Source organism: Micrasema longulum, unplaced genomic scaffold (genome assembly GCF_059751315.1).
Source record: "Micrasema longulum isolate JH-2025_06_02 unplaced genomic scaffold, ASM5975131v1 h1tg000071l, whole genome shotgun sequence".
NCBI classification, from domain to species: Eukaryota; Metazoa; Arthropoda; class Insecta; order Trichoptera; family Brachycentridae; genus Micrasema; species Micrasema longulum.
The window spans coordinates 408,508-429,767 of NW_028277278.1; the positions used below are offsets into that span (position 1 = coordinate 408,508).

Consider the following 21,260-nt stretch of genomic DNA (forward strand, 5'->3'; position numbering starts at 1 on the left):
CGCATTTCAATTATATTAATTAATAATTAATTATTATAAATTGAATTTTGTGACTTCGCATTTTTTCTGAAAGTGAGTCTGATTTTTACATTTTCTCTGGTATTGTGAAAATATTCATGTTGGTTTTAATAAAAAAAAAACAATAATTCTGTGTTTAAAAAAATAAATTATACACAAAAAGATTGAATTGTAAAATATCATTTACTTATATGTTGGCACCATTAATTAATTTAACATCGAATACACACTTGTGAATCGGATTTTTTTCAAAATGATTCTTAATGCTTTGTTTGATAGTACGGTTGGTTTGTTGAATTTTTCTTGGTTTGATATAAATAATATGCTGCTACAGAAATTAATGTGCGATTCAATAATTATGTAATAATTAATTTAGCATAAATCCTTATCAACAAATCTTGTGATTCTTCCCAAAATTGATTTTTTTTACAATCTTTTTTGTTATCATCCTAGTATTTTGATGAAATGTAAGTTAAGAATCCATCATTACACACAAATATTTCATTTCGCTAAGTTCATTCAGTTTTTCATTATCTAATATTGTTTATGCATAATCTACTTTGTTTATATTTCATTTTAATTTATTATTATTTAGCCATAGAGATATAATATTAGGGTTATGATTCGATTTGTCCATTATTGTTTTATAATTTTTTCCCTATATATATATATAGTAAGGAATTGTCTGCAAAGAGCCTTATTTTAGAATATTTTAATGTCTGATTATTTTTATTATCTCAGTTATGTTGTGACAAGTGCTTTACGGTTCCTCAGTAAAACATAAATAATAACTATTCATGGAAGCTTAGCGGGTTTATTCCCTTTTTCCAAAATTAAAAAGCAATTTAGGATTAATTTATAAAATCTTACAATATAAATTAAATTACTGTTTTTAATTAGATAATTAAGAAATAATATTTTTACAGATACTAATGAGGATGAAGAAGGAGAAGATGAAGAGTACGACATTGACGAGATGTACGATGAACCAAGTACTACCACGAAGTCCACTACCATAGTTACAAGTACAACTCCCAAACTTAAGGAGAAAACAACAACTCCCCAAATATTCCACACCACCATGAAGCCAACTTATTACCATACTACGGTACAATCATCCTTCAGTTTTCATGATCCCACAAGTGATAGCGAAGATGAAGCATATGAATTGATTGATGATAATGAAAATAGTGAGCCTCCAGTCAAAAATTCAAGCATCTCTAATGTTCCTCATTACAGCCTCGACTCTCAGTTACAGCGTCCTTCTGACGTTTCACAAGGACCAACAAAACACTTCTCAGGTTTTGACCTAACGAGCATCGGTGAAGATGACGACAAATCTTCAAATGTAGAAGACAACGCTCATCATGTTTATAATCCACACGAATTAATATATCAACATAATAATTTGGGCCGTAAAACTCCGGCAGTTTCATTTCAACAGCAGTCATTTTCTAGTGACGGACAAAATTCACATGTGACTGTAACGACACATACTGGTGGGAAAACGTTCAACACAGGTGCCCCAAAAACTCCTAGTAAAACCGCAGAAAACTCCCAGTTGAGCCGAACATATTTGTCTAGCTCTACTCCAAACTCAAATAAATCATTTAAAGAAAAAACTCACTCGTTCCACAACTATCCAGCATTTGTGCCTCCTAAAAGAACGCCACTGCTCCCTACTCCTGTTGCTCAGGGGCAGATTCCTACCGGCCATCCGGGCATAGCAACATCCAAACGCCAGCATCAAGATGAACCGTTATATTTTAGTTTTAGAAAACCAGCCCTTACGCCTCAAGGATTCAAACCGAATCACTCCGCCTCTAATATTAATTTGGGTGTAAAACCTAATGTCAAGAGTCCCGCTAAACCATTTCAAAGCTACCAACCATCTGAAAGACACGAAGTATCCATCGAATCTGAATTTGAATTCGAGAAACTCACTCCCACATTTCCTTATATTCACCAAGATTTTTCGCAATACCACTATGAACACAAAAGAAGTCAGGATGCTGATAAATATGAACAATCAAATATTACCGAGAAAGGATTAGAGACGACAACAGTGACGTCAACTCCATATTATAATACTTGGGCAACTCGTAATAATAATTATACCAAAAGCCTTCCCAGAGTTATTGTCACGGCCAGTGCAAGTGTAAGCGATAGTAATGGGAAAAAGTTGAACTATACTGTAGGAAATATAGTACACGCCGTTAAACCATTAGTGCCCACGAACTATGATGACTACAAAGAGACGGATGTACTTTTAGATCCATTCTTTCTAGATGTTCCCAAAATTCAAAAACCGAGAGGTAAAAGGTCACATCAAACAATATTTACCAACAAAGTACGAAAACGTCATATTGTGGATGGAAGAATTTTTAAACTCATTCCAAAGTTTGCATATACTACTACCACAAAACCTTCTACTGATTTAGATCTACCATTCAAAGTTGAAGATTCGGCAACGGAGCCTGCTCAAATTACGATATTAAGTAAAATGAAGTCCAAAGACGAAGGTCAATCATTTATTACGATAAATCCTATACCATCCAACAAAAATAATACAGTTTTAGAAAACAATAAAGAGCATCATTGGATACCTCCTGACTACGTGAACGATAATTACGAACCATTAACGTATTCTGAGTCACCGCCAAGCGATGAAGTGGAAAAGCAATTGCCAAAAGAGATTCCGAAAATAAAAACCGAACATAAAACTGTTTCAATTCTTGATGTGCCTACATTTCCAATTGTAATGCCTCAATCTCCAACAGTGGCTAGTTTCAAAGGTACGTTGATTGACAAAAATCAAACTTACGAAAAACTATCAGACAACCATAATAAATCTAAGATAAAATTGACAACGGAGAGCGATATAGCCAAAACTACGCTAGATATAGCCCATGTTGATACAACTACAGAGAGTTTTATCGAATCTGTGTTGAACAAAAGTTCAACAATATATTCTAATAAATATCGAATTAAATCTGTGCATTTAGTGAATTTAAGTGACGAAATTTCAAACAATTTTACCTGTCAACGAAAAAAGTATTTCAAATTTTATCCTGATAAAAGGGATTGCAGAACGTTTCACATTTGTTCGCCGGGACTTAATCCTCAACAAGTATTAGATATTGCGTTCACGTGTGATCTAGGAACGTTCTTTAATCATAGTTCCGTACAATGTATTCCTGAGAAACCAAATGACTGCGAACATGTTAGTGCGTTATGAACACTAATTATGATCAAATATGTTTGCTATTAATATTGTGTAAAAATATTACGTGTACCTATGAATAATGGTTTTACATTATGTGTTGTACCACTTAAATAATCAATTGTAATTATTTTGTAAAAGGTATATTTTATATATTTATTATGTAACAAAAGTACACTAAATGTCGTTACGTATGCACTATACGCAATACGTGCTGGCTAAACGAACTTATAAATTCTGATTTTGTAGTTACAGTCAAGTAAGTCGCACGTGTGTATTATTTCATTTTAATGTCATATGACTACGTATCGCTGTATTCTATATTTAAAATAAAGGTGAAGATAATCAACTATTTATCTAACCAACGTAAGTGTTGATATTTTATACCTCCATCATCGAATTTCATAATCGTATTTATTTATAAATTAAATTTGTTTATAATTTTTGATAAATCCAATTTAAAGTTTTATGTTTGTATTAAACTTTTTGTTACAATGCGCTGTATTTATATTTTTTTACGCGAGCTCTCTAATTTAATATAAAATATTTTGTATAAATGTTAATAGAAACACTTAAATGAATATTACGCACAACACAGACTTAAAACCCTAAAATATTGTATTTTTCCATAAACGTTAATTTTCTCTAGCTATTTACAATCCTATAATGAGGAAATTCAATGCCATGGGAAATTGGATATGAAAAATGTTTTTTAACACACGGTAAAAATTAGAGCATTTGAGTTTTCTGCGAAATATCACGAAAATTAACAAAAAATTTCATGAAAATGCATTTTAATAAAACGAACTTCTTTAAAATGAAACAAGTTCAAGTGAACAGCCGTTTAGAAGAGCCAATCAATTATGTGTTTTGATGTATTTCCGATAATTGGGAAGCTATGTTTAGTGTGTTTTTATGCGTACCCCCGTAGTTTAAAAAGTAAACCCCTACTTTTTAAATGTCAGGACAACTCACCGACGACAACTTGTGACGTCACAGGCGGAGTAGTTTCAAAAATACAAAGCTTCAAAATCACAGCGATGATGATACGATACATAAAAAAAAATATGTTTGATAGTCGATTAACAATTTTAAAAAAAACAACCTTACTTTCCCACTAGAGAAAATCATCACAAACATTTTAAACTTCATTGCATTCCTTATTATTATGAGTAAAAATGACAAACTTACTATTGTGTTCACTTAAACCGGCAAAAAAATAATATTCCCCTCTCAAAAATGTTTTCCCTCTCTGTTCCGATAAATTTAGATCTTGATAACTCTCTGGGAAGTGAATCCATCCTGTCTACAAACATTAGGGCATACTCAAAACATTTTTGGTTAAAATAAGATAACCTCAAGTTTTTTTATCAAACAGAAAAAAAACTATTTTTCTGGTAATATGAATCAATTTTTTACTTTATGTTACAATAAACGTTTTATCTTTTTTTTATTTTCCGTAAGTAATGTTTTACTTTTGTCATTGTAAATCATTCCAATTTATTGACGGAAAAATAAAATTATCACAAATGACTTATTATTGTAAACAATACACATGATTTTAGTTTGCCTGTACGGGTGCAGCATTTCAGATTATTGACGCCCATGTGGCAAAATAAAAAATAAATTGAAAAGTGCTTTAGGTAACATTGCACATTTCAATACTATTAGATATCAATTGCCGAGTGATTTCGGTAAAATTGTAATTTAGGGAAGAATAGGGAGCAATGTAACGAAAAACTTTTATTTAATTTTAGAAAAATCTATAATTATTTTATGAACACCTTTTTATAGTCAATCAGTAGTTTATCCTTTAGCTTGACTTTACTAAAAAGAACGATAGATAGCATGCATGTGATTTATAACATAAATTATTTTCCTAAGCCCCTTATTTGTCACGCTAAACCCCAGATCTAAGGTGTAACTAGCATAAAGGAACAGTTTAACAAAGTAAAACATTGACCTAAACGGTATTTTCACAAAATATCTTTTTGGAATGGATAAAGATCAGCTTGCCTCTTTGTTTTACCCTCAGTAATTTGGATACGGTGGTCATCATTGTCATCAGCTGAGACAAGTACCGGATCGGGTTCCAATGGATGAGAAAAACTTTTTTTTGTGCTATTTCGAAGGTTGAATTCATATTCCGTATTCTCTCAGCACCCGGCCAGCAAAATAATTGTCCTGTTTTCTAGAAAATTAATTCCCCACCTGACCCTATAAAAGTTTTCCTTCGATGAATGTTCACGTCATAATATTTTGTAAACGATTGACAGTGATTTTTCGGTAAATGAAAATCATGAATTCCAATATGATTTCATTAACATGATAACTATTTTGATAAGCCGGCATCATCAAATTCTTTATTATTTATTAATTTCCCGCATGCAGAATGCCTAAAATATTCGTAATACTTAAAAAATACTTGTAGGTTTCTTCAAAAAAAACATCTTTGCCAATGTTTTTTTTAATCATCTATATTGAATGTTTTGCGTTGTTTGTGAATATAAACATTCTTTCATCTCTCCTATGTATATATTTTATATTAAAACTATTTATTACAGAAAAACACTAAATAAATTGTTATACTTCACTAGGTATAATGGAAGTACTGTGTACATATTTATAAATCGTTATAATAAACATATTACTATAAATCGACATGAAACTAAATCACGCCTTTTCATTTAAAAATGTGTAACGGACTCGTATGTAGGTCCAAACTAAAATAAAATTATTATTTATTATATTAGGAAATTCGGTAGGTATTAAAAAAAACAATTTTGAGAATGTGTCTACTATATTATTTAATTAAAAGTATGTATTATGTAAAAGTATGAATTATAAATATTATAAATACCTTCCACGTTATAAATAATCAGTACCTACCATAAACAAATAATATATTTATAGCTCACGGTACCTACCTAGTATGATGACGAAATTAATAGGTACTAAATATAAAAACAGCATTTTTACAACTCGCTGAATAGCCAATATTTTATTGATGAGGAAGTTGTTGGTTTTTTTTATATTTGTTACTATCAAACTAAGCCAATTTTTTTTAGAATTGTTTTTAAGTATCATATTATCATCGCTACGATTTTAAAAAGTTTTGAATGTTTTAATTACTCGCGCTTGACGTCACTAGTTCTCTTCAGTGACTTATCATATATCACAAGACTCTATCGTTGGTTGATTTAGAAGAACTCGTGACGTCATTCAATCAAGTTTTTTTTTTATACATTTTAGAGAAATTTCTCTGTACAATTAAATGCTTCAATTTTTACCGCATGTAAGAAAACATTTTCATATCCAATTTACCGTAGCACTGAACTTCCTCATTGTTATATAGCTTTACTGGCATCCTATTGCATCATCAAACGCGGGGCGAGTATTAAAATTAGTATTTCTAAGGACCCCTTGCATACAACTTGATTAGTATTTCTAAGGACCCCTTGCGTACAACTTAATTGTGATTGGCTCAATATAGTGAAGGAGGTTTGAACAATCCAATCCATTTTCTAAAAAACGTGTGTTCTGAGAAAATGTCGCGACATAATATGGATGCTAAACTTGCACAAAAGTATCCAAAACGCATACGAGAGACAAAAGAAAATCATAGGTAATCCAATAAACTTAAACTGACAAATGCTGAACCTCAGAAGAATTACAGGAAATGCTTGGGATAGGGGGTTCTTTAATTTAGCACAGTGGACCCACAACCCTGTACTCGTAGATCTGCTACTGCTGCCAGTGGACGACGATAAATACGAAATGGACTTTTGAAATAATAAAATTGAACCAAGTAATTATTATTTTCCAATAAAGATTTGATAGTTAGTAAAATAAATATTTTTTCGTTTTATTTATAACGCAATAGCAACCCTTGAATACAGACGTATTCTATGTTTGCGGCCGTGGCTCCGACCTTCGATACAGCCTCCGCCAGTGTTTTTTTCAAAGTGGTATGGATCTCTACAACTACCTACATACCTGCTCGTAAGAACCTTGCCTTCCTGCAACAGATGATAGAGATACGCTGCATCAGGTTTAAAAATGCAGTGCCCAATGCACCATCGCGTATGGATAAGGGTTTGAGTTGAGCTAACACTTTGTTTTGATATGATAATTGCGTATTTTTCGAAAACCGGAACTTCCAGCCCCGGCCTCCCCTGTAAGTACTTAGATAGTTGTCTGTAATCCTAATCAAATGAGGCCCAATGGGCCGATTAATTGAGGTATTTATGGCAACGACTGGTTCCTGCTAGTTCTTACTGTAAGAAAAAGAGGACATGGAAGGAATTAACTAAAAATACGGAGAAAAAATATTTCTTTGATTTTTTCTTGCAACTGGCAGGAAACTCGCGACGCTAATTTTATAGTTAGTCGTCTTAACAACTGCGCCACAGCGCCCCGTTATAATGATTGAATGGATAAAACTGGTGCAATAGCAGAAAATGTTCGAGTAAGTATTTTTATTAAAATAATACTCCATTGAGTATTATCACTTGGGAGGAATATCGGATTTAACATACTTTACATATAGTTTAAAGGATTTTAAAAAACTATTTTTGTGTTTATAAAAGCCCTAATAATCAATAATTTCATTTATAAATTTTGTTTGCAGATTTCCATGTCTCAGAAAAAAGATTTTATTCGATTGTAAATGAATTTAGTCCTACAAATCCAAAGTACACCACCTAGACTGAAGGCCTGGGCACTGAAATCATGAAAGCGATTTTTGACGTTTATTAACATCAACAGTTTTTAGGTTATGAACAGTTTACCTATTAGTTTTTCAAAAGTTCTGATACAAAGGTAACTGAGGACCTATGTTTTGAACTTTGTATATTTTTCTAATAATAAATACCTATAATTCACAAAGACAGGTTAAAATTAAACATACGTTTTTTTTAAACTCGCTTTTACAGAATGGGTACCATTTGACATCTTGTTTAAAGGATTATTTACCCATCATTTATCCAAACCACGCATATTCATAATATACAAATAAATGGAGTAAACACGCATAATAAACCAATAAATTTATAATGCGTGTGAAATGACAAATATCATGTACTTAAAATACATAAGCATAAATCATAAGAGGTAACGTTAAGGGGTTAATTAAGTGTTGATTTTTAGTAAAAAGATATTTTTTAATATATTTATACTTACCCTGGCGTATTTAGTTGGTCTAAGTCATTTTTACGTAAAACCTGGTCAGTGGAAAGCACAAAGGTTTAGACTTTTAGACCAGATTTATAATTTCCTTTGGAATTGGAAACTTAACACGTATTAACCATTTCTATATATCAAAACCAAAACCAACCAGCTAAGGGAAGGTAACCCCGACATAATATCCACCAGAGAAGGCAACGGGAAACCACTCTGGTCATCTTTTCCCAGGAATCACTATGGTGAGTACCTACATCAATAAGCAGTCGTCCTGGCTGCGAAATGTAAAATTAGCGCAGGACAGATACATATGCTTTCGTTGTAGTGATCGCCAACGTCGGGAGGACCCGGCAAGGCACTAGAAAAAGAAGATAAATCAAAATTATTATTTGATAGGCAGGAATAGTTTTAATATTAATTTTACTTTATTTTAAGAGCAATTGGCCACTTTTAAGGCAGAAAAACACGAGTGAGCGGCGGTTTGTCAGACGAGAAATGACGGAATATATTCGCAGATATATGAAAAACACACAATTTACAATTGAACGCATAGGGTCCCCTATGGCCTCTTTAACCAGATTCTACCGCTAGGGGCGCTTTGACTGCCAAGACTTTTGACTTGTAGATCTAGTAGGTATTGACACCGCGAACCATGCATTTATTTTAATGTTGGTAATGCCAAATATAAATTAAAACGACGCGTATTGTTGTATATTCTTTTTCCCCCTCTCCCGCCTACCTTGAAGCTACCTTGAAGCTAATAGCTTCGGTAAAATGGAGCAACATTTGAATCGTAAGGTAACTTTGATCAGCAAATATATTTTTCATATTTCTCTCTATAACTTGAAAATATCTGTCAATTTTTAATTGTTTTTTCTTTACGATAATGCAGAATACGCTTTAAATGTTAATGTTATCTGACTTTATTTCAAGTAAGATTCCAATAAATTTGTAGTTGGATTGTTAAGCTGGTTTTTTTTATTTTTAAATCAGTACAAAGTGTTTTCAAATATTTATTCAATGATAAATTTACTTTTCTGTAATTTGCATTGCTTTGACATCACTGGTATTTATATTACCGAATGTCTATTATTATGATTGTCTACATATTTGAATTTTTATTTAACGAATAATAAAAGGTTTTCTAAAATAGGCTGAAATCGATTCTTTTTCTTCATCTTTGTTTTGCGTGTGACATAATTCTTACATATATATAAAAACTTTGAGGCAGGACCTTTAAAAAATATTTTTCTTAAATACAAGAAAAAACTCTTATAAAGAATCGGACTGCTTCCAACGAATACAAAATATGTTTTTAAACACTATACAGTGGATAATATAAAATTTAAAATCCTTATAAGAATTTTAGCTAGTATTTCCAGAACAGGAAAAAAAAATTTAACCAAGCTGTAGTAAAATGTGGGGACTGGAGATTTACTCATATGAACGAGTAAAATTTCAAAATATTTTCTTTTAAAAATGAGCGGAATAAATGTGAGGCTTCGTCCTCGAACAGTTATATATAAGTGATTCATCAAGTAAATACTATAATTCTGATGAAATCCTTGTAGAAGAACATCATATACTTCAATTGCACTTCTTGTGAAATCTTGTCGAACACTGTTAAATATGGCCATTTTTGATTTCTTTGTTATATTTCACGTCGTTGTAAGAAATAGATCAGCAGATGCAAGAATTGCTTTACTGAAATAAAAGTAATGAATTCTAAGTCATTTGGTCAAATAAATATTTTGAGAGCTGTAAAAGATGAAGTTTCCACCATACATAAAAAGAACACAATAACTAATCTTTCTGATCCGATAATAATGTCAGGGAATGAAAAAATTCTTATACGCAATATAATTTCTATCTAAATAATTTTATTTGATCATAAAGCAAGGTCATTATGTTTTCTTCGTCAATTATTATTATTATTTAGGAAATATCATTGATCAATTTATTTATTTTTTAATTCACCATAATATTTCCCAATTTACACTTTATTCATATTTCACAGACTATTTTTCTGCTTATAATAAAATTTCCTTTTTTGGTTGACAATAATTTAAAAAATAAAATATTAATTTATGTCCAATTAATGTGTATTATTTATATTTACTTAATTATTTCATGAGATGCAACTTAAACGCCCATCAAAGACACGACTCTTTTAAATTTGATAATGCCTCAGTGTCTTTTTTTGTAAGTAATTTATAATTGGAAAACTTCAAAACACACACATAAAATCATGGTGTATCAAAGCGACCCCCTTCCGGAGGTTGACTTTAATCACCAATTTTTTTTTCTCGCTCACACAACATAATATTTTCTCATCAAAAATATGACCGTTTCAATTTCCCCTTTATGAAGGTTTGAAGTTCGAAACTGATCAGTCATTCCACTTATTCTAATAAAGATCATAGAATTTTAAGTAAAATCTTTCGCCGCATCTGATGAAGTCATACTTGATGACGTCACGAATTGTTTTTTTTAATCTTTATTCAAATTAATAGATTTGATGCTTTATATAATTATTTATTTCTTAACAGATTTTAGTAAGAATAGTACCGATTGTCCTGTGATTTTTTAATTAATTTATCAGCTAATAAAAAAATCCATGATAATTGCCCATTCGGACACCGGCAGTATGGAAGTCGCAAGGTATTTAGTCAGATAAAATAAAACTTCATTGGTGCACGCATTCGCACGCTTTGTCTATGATATTTTTTGTGCACATGGTAATGTTTTATTTATTTTTATTTCGTTATGTTGTCATATTGACGTTTAACTGCACATCCGTATCCACGCGTATCCATTCGCATTGACTATAACCTAAAACATAAATCTAAAAAAATTACCAAAGTCATGGCCGCTGTAGAAGCTGATATAGGGAAATCTAAGCAGAACGAGGAAGATGATAATATACCAAATGTACAAGATGACGATGCTGAAGATCACCCTGGATCGCAAGACGCCGAGAAAAAGAAAAAGAAACGGAAAAAGAAGAAGAAGGTTGTCGCCGAAATTAGTAATTATAATTATTTGTTTTTTATTATAAAACGTGACCAGCGGTATACAAGATCCCGTATGCTCTTTTATTGGGGCAAGGGAAGTAGCTTCGCTGATTCAAAGATCGGTAATCTTAACTTTTTTAGTTAGTGTCATTCCCTGTTCCCCCCTTCATAAATTTGAATATTTTTTCAGGTTTTCTTAATTTATTTGAATAAAATGATGTTACCTTTAAAATTGACACCCACCTATTATTTCAAGTATATAATCCAATCTTATTTGTTGGAATGCCATTTATTTAGTAGTATTCTTATATTTACATATTTTATATGTTCCATATTTGTGGAGAAAAGCAACTTGGCCATAATTGAGTTAATATGGACATTGTGCAATTTAATACAAAATCCCTTTCGTGAAAAGAATTGTGAATAATACCATAGATTTATACAAATCACACTTGGAGCGATCAATATAATTCAATCATATGATAACTGTTTGACAGAGGGATTATCATAAACGGGAATAAATAAGAATGGGGTTGTGGTCCCGTTGCTAAAGTTGTGGATTCATGGTTAAGATGTGTTAAAACTCAAAATAAATCAACTACTACTGTTTAAACCGAACCCCTCTGGGTCTTTGAATCTATCTGGATTGAATCGGGAAAAGAATGCAGATCACTTAGATGCAATCAGTTTATTGTTTTTCTAAAAGCTCTATAGTTAAGAGCTTTCTTTCCGTGCTCTGGATCCTGGCTAATTTCATCCCTGTTTGTTGGTCTGTATTATATTGAGGCCTATAACCGAGGCTTCTGAAAGTACATAAAATTTATTTCTAAATGTAATTAATATGCTTTTAGTGTCCTCTGATAATGCGGCAACTGAGAGTGACATGGCAAAGCAACTAGATAAAGCAAGCATCGAAGATGAAGATACTCAGGAACAAGTTGGAGATGGAAAGAAGAAGAAAAAAAGGCCAAAAAATAAATCAAAAGCAACGACACTTGCCTCTGACAATAACACAGGGCCTCCGAGTGTTCCTATATCAGAACAATTCCCTAAAGGTAAAATGCCCGACAAAATTTATGTAGTGTAAATATTAAGAAAGTAACTAATTAATACAAAATATTTATCTTGTTAAAAACTATCCTTGCTTGAATGTTTGAAAATTTTTAATTAAGTTTTTTAAAAATACTTATTACCTATATATTATTTTCCAATACAGTCGAACTTAATTATCACGAGGAAAATGGAACCGACTGAATTTGCTCGTTGTAAGCGTTACTCGCTATACCAAAAAAAGTTTGTTTTTTTTAAATGCAATTGCCATTGGACATTATTATCACATAAATATGTAATTCATACAGATAACTTCAAAAAACTTTAAGAAAAATTACAATAAATGCATGTAAAACACGTGGAAACAAAGTGTTACACATGACACTGAAAGTTGTAATCCAAAGAAAACTACACAATTTGAGTTTATTTATACACACATTTTTCTGTAAATCCCTTTTTGTCATAAAATTTTAAAATTCTAAATTTCTTCATGTCTGCAATATTCTTTTCAAATGCAAATAAATAAACATTCTTATTTTTCCACAATACAGATACTATGGGTGAAAATAGAAAAAACTTTTTTCACTAATAATATTTTTTTTTCGCAAATTAAGAGCCACTTCCTCCGTTTTTCAATGTCGGCGAAAAAAACAATTAAGTAGACACTTACATTGTCATAAACAAAATTTTCCCTACTCCCGGCGGTATTGGTCCTTGAAGTTAGTCGCACATTTGGATTTTATTACTTGGGTTCTTATTTTCAGTGATGTTTTTAAACAACTGAAGATTTGTTGTACAACTGTTGACCATATTTTTGTTCGGTATGTCTGAGAAGTCAGCTCATTATAAAAGTGAATAGTATGGAGAAAACCATGATCTAAAATGTTAATTAGTGTTTGCTCATTACATCCGAAATCTCGCTATTTCCAAGTTCGACTGTATATGTGTGAAGCCGAGATAACACATTGTTTCAAGGGTAATTATTTAGATGAAATCTATCCCCCTAATACGAAATTATGTAAAAATTCAATAAGATATTCACGGCTGTTCGGAAGCTATTTGGGTTTTTCTCAGTTATTGTGATGTGATCATCACAATAACCGAGACGCTGCAACCTGAAATGTCAACAGATAGTTCGAACAACACATGGCACAATAACTCAAATAAACTCAATCTGCATCCAAAGGATGCATTTGACAATAGGGAAATATATGAAATGGATTCAAAATAATTAATTGTATATTCAAAATCAATATGGATATTGTGGAGAAATGTTTTCATACATAAATTTAAAAAAGAACTTTAAAAAAATATGTCGCTAGAAAAACGCAATATCTTTGGCCTTGACAGTTGTGACATTAAAATTCGTGACAATGTTTAAACAAATTTTAATAAGCAGGAATAAATAAACATGAATTATGACGTATTAGGGACGTGGCCAGTAGAATGACCGTTTTTGTGGGAATTCTAAATTACAAATTTAAAAATATTTTTTATGCCACTAATAATTAGCAAAAGAATTTTTTTTACTGGACAGTATTTCATAGACCTTGATTACTTTAAAAATGTAAAAAAAAACCTGATATTTTCCCAATTGACCTAAACAGAATTTGGAGATAAACAGTATTTTTAATATGTTGAAATGTTTGTAGACATGACTTGATTCCACCCCCTAGGGAGTTCACAAGATTGACATTTATTACCACAGAGAGAGAAAAGTCAACAGGTGGAGAGTTGTTGAAATATGAACATTTGAACATGAAGTAATTCGGTAGAATCTCTCCCACATTTTCACATCAAAGGTTTCTTACTTTATGAAATTAACAGCCGAAAGATTTTTTTTTAAATATATGTTTTAACATAAGAGTGCATAGGCACAATAGTGAATATTGCACAGTGTGTAAAGTTATCACTTTAACCAGCCAATGATAGGTCATGAACCCTGTAAATGCCTAGACTCAAAAATGTTTTCTCTCTGTTTTGATAAAAGTCAGAATTTGAATATTTGAAATAGTAATGATTTTTAAAAAATTGTATATCTTTTTTCTTTTGTAAGTTTTTAAAAAAATCCATTTGATTGAAATGTTTTCTTCCTTTTAAGGAGTTTTCCCTATTGGGCAGATAATGGATCACGGTCCTGCCGAAGGTATAGATGAGAGAACTGCGAAGGATAGATACACTAGTGAGGAGAAAAAAACCCTAGATCGGCTACATAATGATATTTATAATGAAGTAAGGCAGGCAGCGGAAGCTCACAGACAGGTATGGTAAAATTATTATATTATTCTTTTAATCAGAGACCCAGGTTCGCATTACACAATTAAAGCATAAAGTCCATTTTTTGCATGATTTTTTCCAGTATTATCTTTCATTAGGTGATTCGGGCCTTCTGCTTATGCAGCGATTTGCCCCCCGTAACCTCAAACTTAAAGAAAAGATAGTGAAATAAAGGTTTGAGTCAAAATATTTGAAATGTGAATTTAAAAATTCAAGGGATGTGTTGACTTTTAAAAAAAAAACTTATTACCCTATGATATACACGCGACAGAAAGATAAATAATACGACTGTTACATACCATGGAATTTAACCCTTCGGACCTCATGTAATCGGCCTTCCGAGCCTCGGTTGTTTAGGATCTCAGGCATCACAATTTATGTTTGTTGTTCGGAGTAATTTAAATGTTATACCGAATGTCTCTCAAAATAATGCTACCAAAACTACACAAATAAAACACATACATTTTAATGTTATTTGATATAATGGTATTTATATCTAGGCAAAAAGTTTGGTTAATAAGCAATCAAAATTTAATAGTGAAAATTCTGTAATTTAAAATAATAACAGTGAGTGGTCAGCGACTCTGTAACATGCTCCGAATAAGTAGATAAAAGTTAAAACAGGCAGATGGGCCCGATAGGCCATTGATTGAAAGAATAATATTATAGCCATAATAAATTTACCATCAAATTAATTTTTCAGATAATAATTTCAATGTATTATTTCATTTTCGATTATACAGTAGGGCCTCAACAATCCGGACAGGAAAAAACAGGGCCTTGACATATTTCCATCCGCACGCCCGGATTGTGGTCTGCAATACCCTAATACAAGGTTTTACTTGAAGATGGCCATGTCAGAGTAGGAATAATTGGCGTGCGTTCTTGAGAAGATGTATGAATGTATAGGATACGAGGTTTGTATGCAAAGACAGAGTGATATGGCGTTCTATCCTTTCTGCCTACCCCACGGGGAAACGGCGTGATTGTGTGTTGTTGTTTAATTTAAGAAATTTCTTTAATTATCAAAAGATAATATTAACAAGAGTGAATAATAAACATGTAGGAAGACTGCGCGTTTGACATTCAAGCTAAAAAAACAGAAGTTTAAATAGTTGTCTCTATGATTGACAACAGACTGCTTAACACGGGTGAAATGCCTCCCGCCTCCCCTTTGAACACCCTCGCATCATCCGTCGGGATTACCTCAATCATCACCGGATAAGCGGGGGTCCAGATTAGCGAGGCCCCACTGTAATTTGTAATATAGGGTAATTATTATTTGCTGACAAAATTTAAATGACTTATTACTATTGTTTAGATTATGATATATTATAACTGTTTTCTAATGATAGAGACTTCTTTCATTTAATTATGAACTCAAAAAATCATGAAATGTAATTTGGTGTTTTGCCCTGTCATGCCTTTGATATTCTATGAAAACTATAGAGGCCTTTGAAGCGAGGTCAAAACATTTTTCCATAACATATTACTAAACAATATTTATTCTGCGTACGGCATGGCATGACTTGGCTTTATGATAATAATATATGAAGAACTTGCTCCAATATTGAACTTCAACATTTTCCGGGCCGATAGACCTTACCATAAAAGTAATGTATCCCGCGGATGTGGGCTTATAATTATCCTCCGAAAGGAGCTGGAAGCGCGCTCGGGAGGGTTTGGTATTCACATCAGAGTGCATATAGCATGCATCTATATACCTCAAGGACGCAATTACAACTCAACGGTGAAATCATTTTCATTGTTTTGGGTCTGTGACCAAAATCCTGTTGACGCTATAATAGTGATGGGTGATTTCAATATGCTAAATATCTTACAAAATTGGACAATATAGCAATACTCGTATACCACACTCTGCAAGTTATTACATTGACACATATAGCCCCGCCACATTATGCTCCTTGCGCTGCTCATGCCCATGCCCCTCGCGCTGCCGCCTTCTCGCCCGATGTTGCCCTCTCCGCCCACACACTGCTCTACTCGCGCAATTAATCACGACGTTCCGCACTTGTCATTTGTCTTTCTATACAATGGACGATGAAACTGTGACAGCGTGCGCCGATGCATTTTTAGTACAGCTAATTATATCAATGTATATTAATATGGAATGATGGAATATTTTTATGTTTTTTATATATTTTTTAAATTACTATAAAATAAAAAAGTACCTTATAGTCTTTAACACAATATTTTCTTTTCTCTTTCTTATATAACACAAAAATATTATATCTGTCTATTTATTATAGGAGCAAAAATTCATAAACATTTCTTGTATACCCACGAACAGGCCATGCCTTTGTGGGATTTTTTTTGCTATTTTTACAGTTAATATGTATTTCATTTATATGTAATTATCCTTTATTTTTTAAATAGGTACTTTGTTTCACCTCTTCTGTATATTGTAAAAAAAAAAAAATACAAAAAATAGTAAAAAAAATGTCATACAAAGAAATATACATCATTTAAAAATGACGTGAGCGCTCGGTGCGTACTGCGACCGCGCGATTATGTGGCCCCCCACTCGCGCTCATATTGCCGGCCCTTTGACTCGCGCTCAAAAAACCGACAAAATAGGGAGCGATGGGCACGACGAGGAGCATGACGAGCGGCATGACGAGTAATGTTACCACACTGCGTCTGCCTCCTCTCCTTGCTACTTCCCACGCCACTCGTCGAGTGTGTGGCAGGCCCATTAATAGTAAAGGAAGACTCCCGTGTACTTAGGAAGATTGTCTCGTACTTAATGATTTTTAAACAATATTTTCAGAATGCGTAGACATTGCTTTTAAGATCAAAGCATGATTTAAACAATCGTGTTGTATTTTTATAAAATATAAACCATATTTTTTTTACTGAAATATTCTATTAACATTATGATCAATAAGTTATTGTTTCTTTCCTTAGACAAGACAGTACATAAAAAGTTGGGTCAAACCAGGCATGTCTATGATTTCTATTTGTGAAGAATTGGAGAATACCGCTAGAAAACTGATTGGGGAAAATGGATTATCAGCTGGACTGGCTTTTCCTACAGGATGCTCACGTAACCATTGTGCTGCACATTACACACCTAATGCAGGTAAACTCAATTGAAGGCTACATGGCAAAAACAGTCTCATTAACAAATTCAATAATTAATTTTGCAAAATTTAATAATGAAAAGCAAAAGGACAAATCAAAACCTTATTTGTGGGTGTAAATTTTTTTTTTTTTAAACTGACTAAATACAAACTCGTTGCAGCGATCGTTGCATTTTAGCTATTTTTTTTACAGCCGCGACCCCATATTTACTTCCTCCCATGAGGAAGTTCAGTGCTACGGGAAATTGAATACAAAATATTTTTTCTTCCATACAGTAAAAATTACAGCATTTAATTGTACGGCAAAATTTGAAAAATGTACAAAAATGAACTATTTTGAAACATCACAAGTTTATGTGAACACGTGTTTTTAATAACCAATCAATTATAGTGTTTTATGTCGTGATAGATTTCTGGTTTCCGGGCCAGCCCTGTTTTTTGACATTTAGCGGGGACGGGGTCCTACTTTCAAATGTCAGAAAAACTCACAATTCCAATTTGGAAGTTTCAGTAGGGATTTTCAAAATTACAAAACTTTAAAAAAATCAAAGCGATGATAATTATGATACATAATTTTTTTGAAAATCCAGCTTATTTTGATGAGAATTCTATTAACAAATAAATGTCTGTTTTAAAATCGCTGAACATCCTCATTTAAAGACATGCAGCCACGTTTTGTTAGGTATGAATATTTTATTCATTCGGGAGAAATAAATAGCATTAATAACAAAAATGCAATGAACCCGTTTTAGCCGTATAGACGTTTTTGTTAGTGTCAATTTTCTTCTAAAGGACATTTTAGCGCATTTATAAACAGTTTGGTTTTTTTTGTTTGAAGAAGGATCATATTTTCGTAACATACTTATAGAATTCATTAGTAGTTTGCTGAAAGACAAAATAAGGGCTATCATATCATATTCTTAAATCCCTCAGTGATAAATTATAACCATTTTACACCAGAAGATTACTCAATAAGATTTGTAATTAAATAATACCATTGCCTCATGTAAAGCTAAGCCAATTTAATTGTTAAAATGTTAGAATTGTTAGAATTCATGTGATATCAAAGAATGTATGTACTTTCTAAAAAAAAAAAAAAATTTTATTTCAGCATTTTTGTTTCTATTTTATATTATTTTGTACACTTTCCAATCACAAGAGCCTGGCTCTTTTGGCAAGTTCAACCTGAATTATTCATCTCTTTATGTATGTTTTAATGTTAAATAAAGGTTTATTAATAAATAAAAAAAGGTAAGTTTTTTTTTTATTGTAAAATTTATTGAATTCAGTTTCTGATTAATGACAATTTAATATTTTTATTTTATAGGGGATCCTACAGTTTTAGAATATGATGATGTTGTCAAAATAGACTTTGGAACACACATAAATGGGCGTATTATTGACTGCGCCTTTACTCTAGCGTTCAATCCTCGATATGACAAACTACTGGAAGCAGTAAAAGATGCCACCGACACTGGGATCCGGGCTGCTGGAATCGATGTGAGGCTCTGTGATATCGGAGAAGCTATTCAGGAAGTTATGGAGTCCTATGAGGTGGAACTAGATGGCAAAACGTATCAAGTCAAGTCTATTAGAAATCTCAATGGCCACTCTATAAGTCCTTATCGTAAGTTCCAATGAAATAATACGATCTATTTTAATTCCCCCATGTACAATCACTTTGTTCAAAGTCTTCCACTTGTTTACATAGAGCTGGTGATAGAAACTGAGCTGATAAAGTTTCAAAACATAAGATGTTTTGTTCAGTTTATAGACATCAGTCAGATTCACTCCCACATAGAAAAATTGACAAACTGTATTAAATTTATAATATTACATTACAGGGAAGTAAATATTTTAGTATTATATTTAACATAGTGAATTTATCACAAATTCTAAGATGAATATTTCTAAATATAATATCTTTTTAAAAGTGTGCCTTCTAAAATAAATGCTATATTTTCCAGGTATACATGCTGGTAAAACCGTTCCAATTGTGAAGGGAGGTGAAACAACTCGAATGGAGGAAAATGAATTTTATGCCATTGAAACCTTTGGTTCTACTGGAAAAGGATATGTACATGATGATATGGATTGCAGTCATTATATGAAAGATTTTGACAAACCTTATATTCCCCTACGGTAAGAAAGTTTTGCTCTATTCATTAATATTTTGAGGCAACATATCTCTGATTTCAGCATATTGAAAAAAAACATTCAAATACTAAAATGTACTTAATTATTTTTTATAAATTTTTAATTGTAATATTATAAAAATCATAAACATTAAATTCGTAGAATTGTATTTAAGTTAGACCAGAGGCGGTTCCTTAGTATGTGCGTAAGTGCAGTGAACTGCCAAGTAAAAATTAGTGTAAATAAATTGGTAATTTTATTGATAGTAAAAATATGTTATAAGTAGGTACAAAGAAACAGGGATTCGTTGCAATATTGTACACGTAAACATCATAATATTCAATACTAGCGCTAAAAGATCTAGCGAAATCGACTCTAGCGGACGATTTTCTCATCTTGTCTACGCATGCGCAATCGTCCCAGTGTATATTCTGTTTTGCACAATCTTTTACCCTGAATTTGTAAGAAATATATCATATCTCCTAAAATCGTCATTTGAGCGAGACAGACAATGCTTCATACCGATGAATTGTGCGTTTGAGGGAGAAGATAATATACATATTCCGGGCATTGCCAACGCATGCGCAGATTTAAAGTTTGTTTGTAATATCACTTTAAACATGCGTAATGACATGATATTAGTACGAATTTAGTCAACTATAACGTGCGTATTATGTTGGGCGCGTTTCTGGTTCCGATGTGCGGGCTGTCATACTATTGCTCGTTTTTGGTAAATCGTAAACTTTTTTTACTAATTTGTTATAGATTACAATCATCGAAGAATTTGCTACGACTTATAAACTCCAGCTTCGGCACTCTGGCCTTCTGCAAGCGCTGGCTCGACCGAGCCGGTGCCACCAAGTACCAGATGGCGTTGAAGGACTTATGCGACAAGGAAATAGTAAATGCCTACCCTCCGCTGTGCGATGTCAAGGGCTGCTACACGGCACAGTACGAACACACTATTATGCTACGCCCCACCTGCAAGGAAGTAGTATCCAGAGGCGATGACTACTAATTATTTTCCCCTGAGACTTCAGTATCAAATTAAATCTAGTTCACATGTTTTCCTTATGGTTATGTAACTCATTTATAATATGACTAAAAATTATGAATACAGTTGAATTATGTCTTTCATCTTCTAAACATTTCATTTATTCACCCTTCAAAAATGATTTTCACTTAACAATAAATAAACTAATCTGACATAATTTTATGTCATTCATAAATCAAGCAATAAAAATTCTATTTGATTGA

General features: G+C 32.2%; 2 protein-coding genes across 2 annotated transcripts in view; both read left to right on the forward strand.

Annotated features, from left to right (window-relative positions):
* LOC148284984 (uncharacterized) overlaps positions 1 to 3,606 on the forward strand; it is a 132,081-nt gene extending 128,475 nt beyond the window's left edge. Inside the window, exon 7 of the mRNA XM_088231697.1 lies at positions 945 to 3,606. Within this exon, the coding sequence (XP_088087823.1) occupies positions 945 to 3,256 (2,312 nt within the window). The 3' untranslated portion in view covers positions 3,257 to 3,606. The remainder of the gene's footprint in view (positions 1 to 944) is intronic.
* A 7,606-nt stretch (positions 3,607 to 11,212) lies between these two features.
* und (methionyl aminopeptidase und) lies at positions 11,213 to 21,260 on the forward strand. Its single transcript, XM_088231707.1, has 7 exons — positions 11,213 to 11,450; positions 12,288 to 12,491; positions 14,588 to 14,748; positions 17,692 to 17,866; positions 19,195 to 19,494; positions 19,835 to 20,009; positions 20,769 to 21,260. Exons 1-7 carry the CDS (start codon positions 11,288 to 11,290, stop codon positions 21,019 to 21,021), a joined length of 1,431 nt encoding a protein of 476 aa, XP_088087833.1. The 5' UTR covers positions 11,213 to 11,287; the 3' UTR covers positions 21,022 to 21,260.

Excerpts from the sequence above, each read along its gene's own strand:
- und (XM_088231707.1), top strand. The coding sequence starts at position 11,288 with ATGGCCGCTGTAGAAGCTGATATAGGGAAATCTAAGCAGAACGAGGAA. Across the intron at positions 14,749-17,691 it reads CAGCGGAAGCTCACAGACAG|ACAAGACAGTACATAAAAAG; the intron begins GTATGGTAAAAT and ends TTCTTTCCTTAG. Across the intron at positions 17,867-19,194 it reads ACATTACACACCTAATGCAG|GGGATCCTACAGTTTTAGAA; the intron begins GTAAACTCAATT and ends TTTATTTTATAG.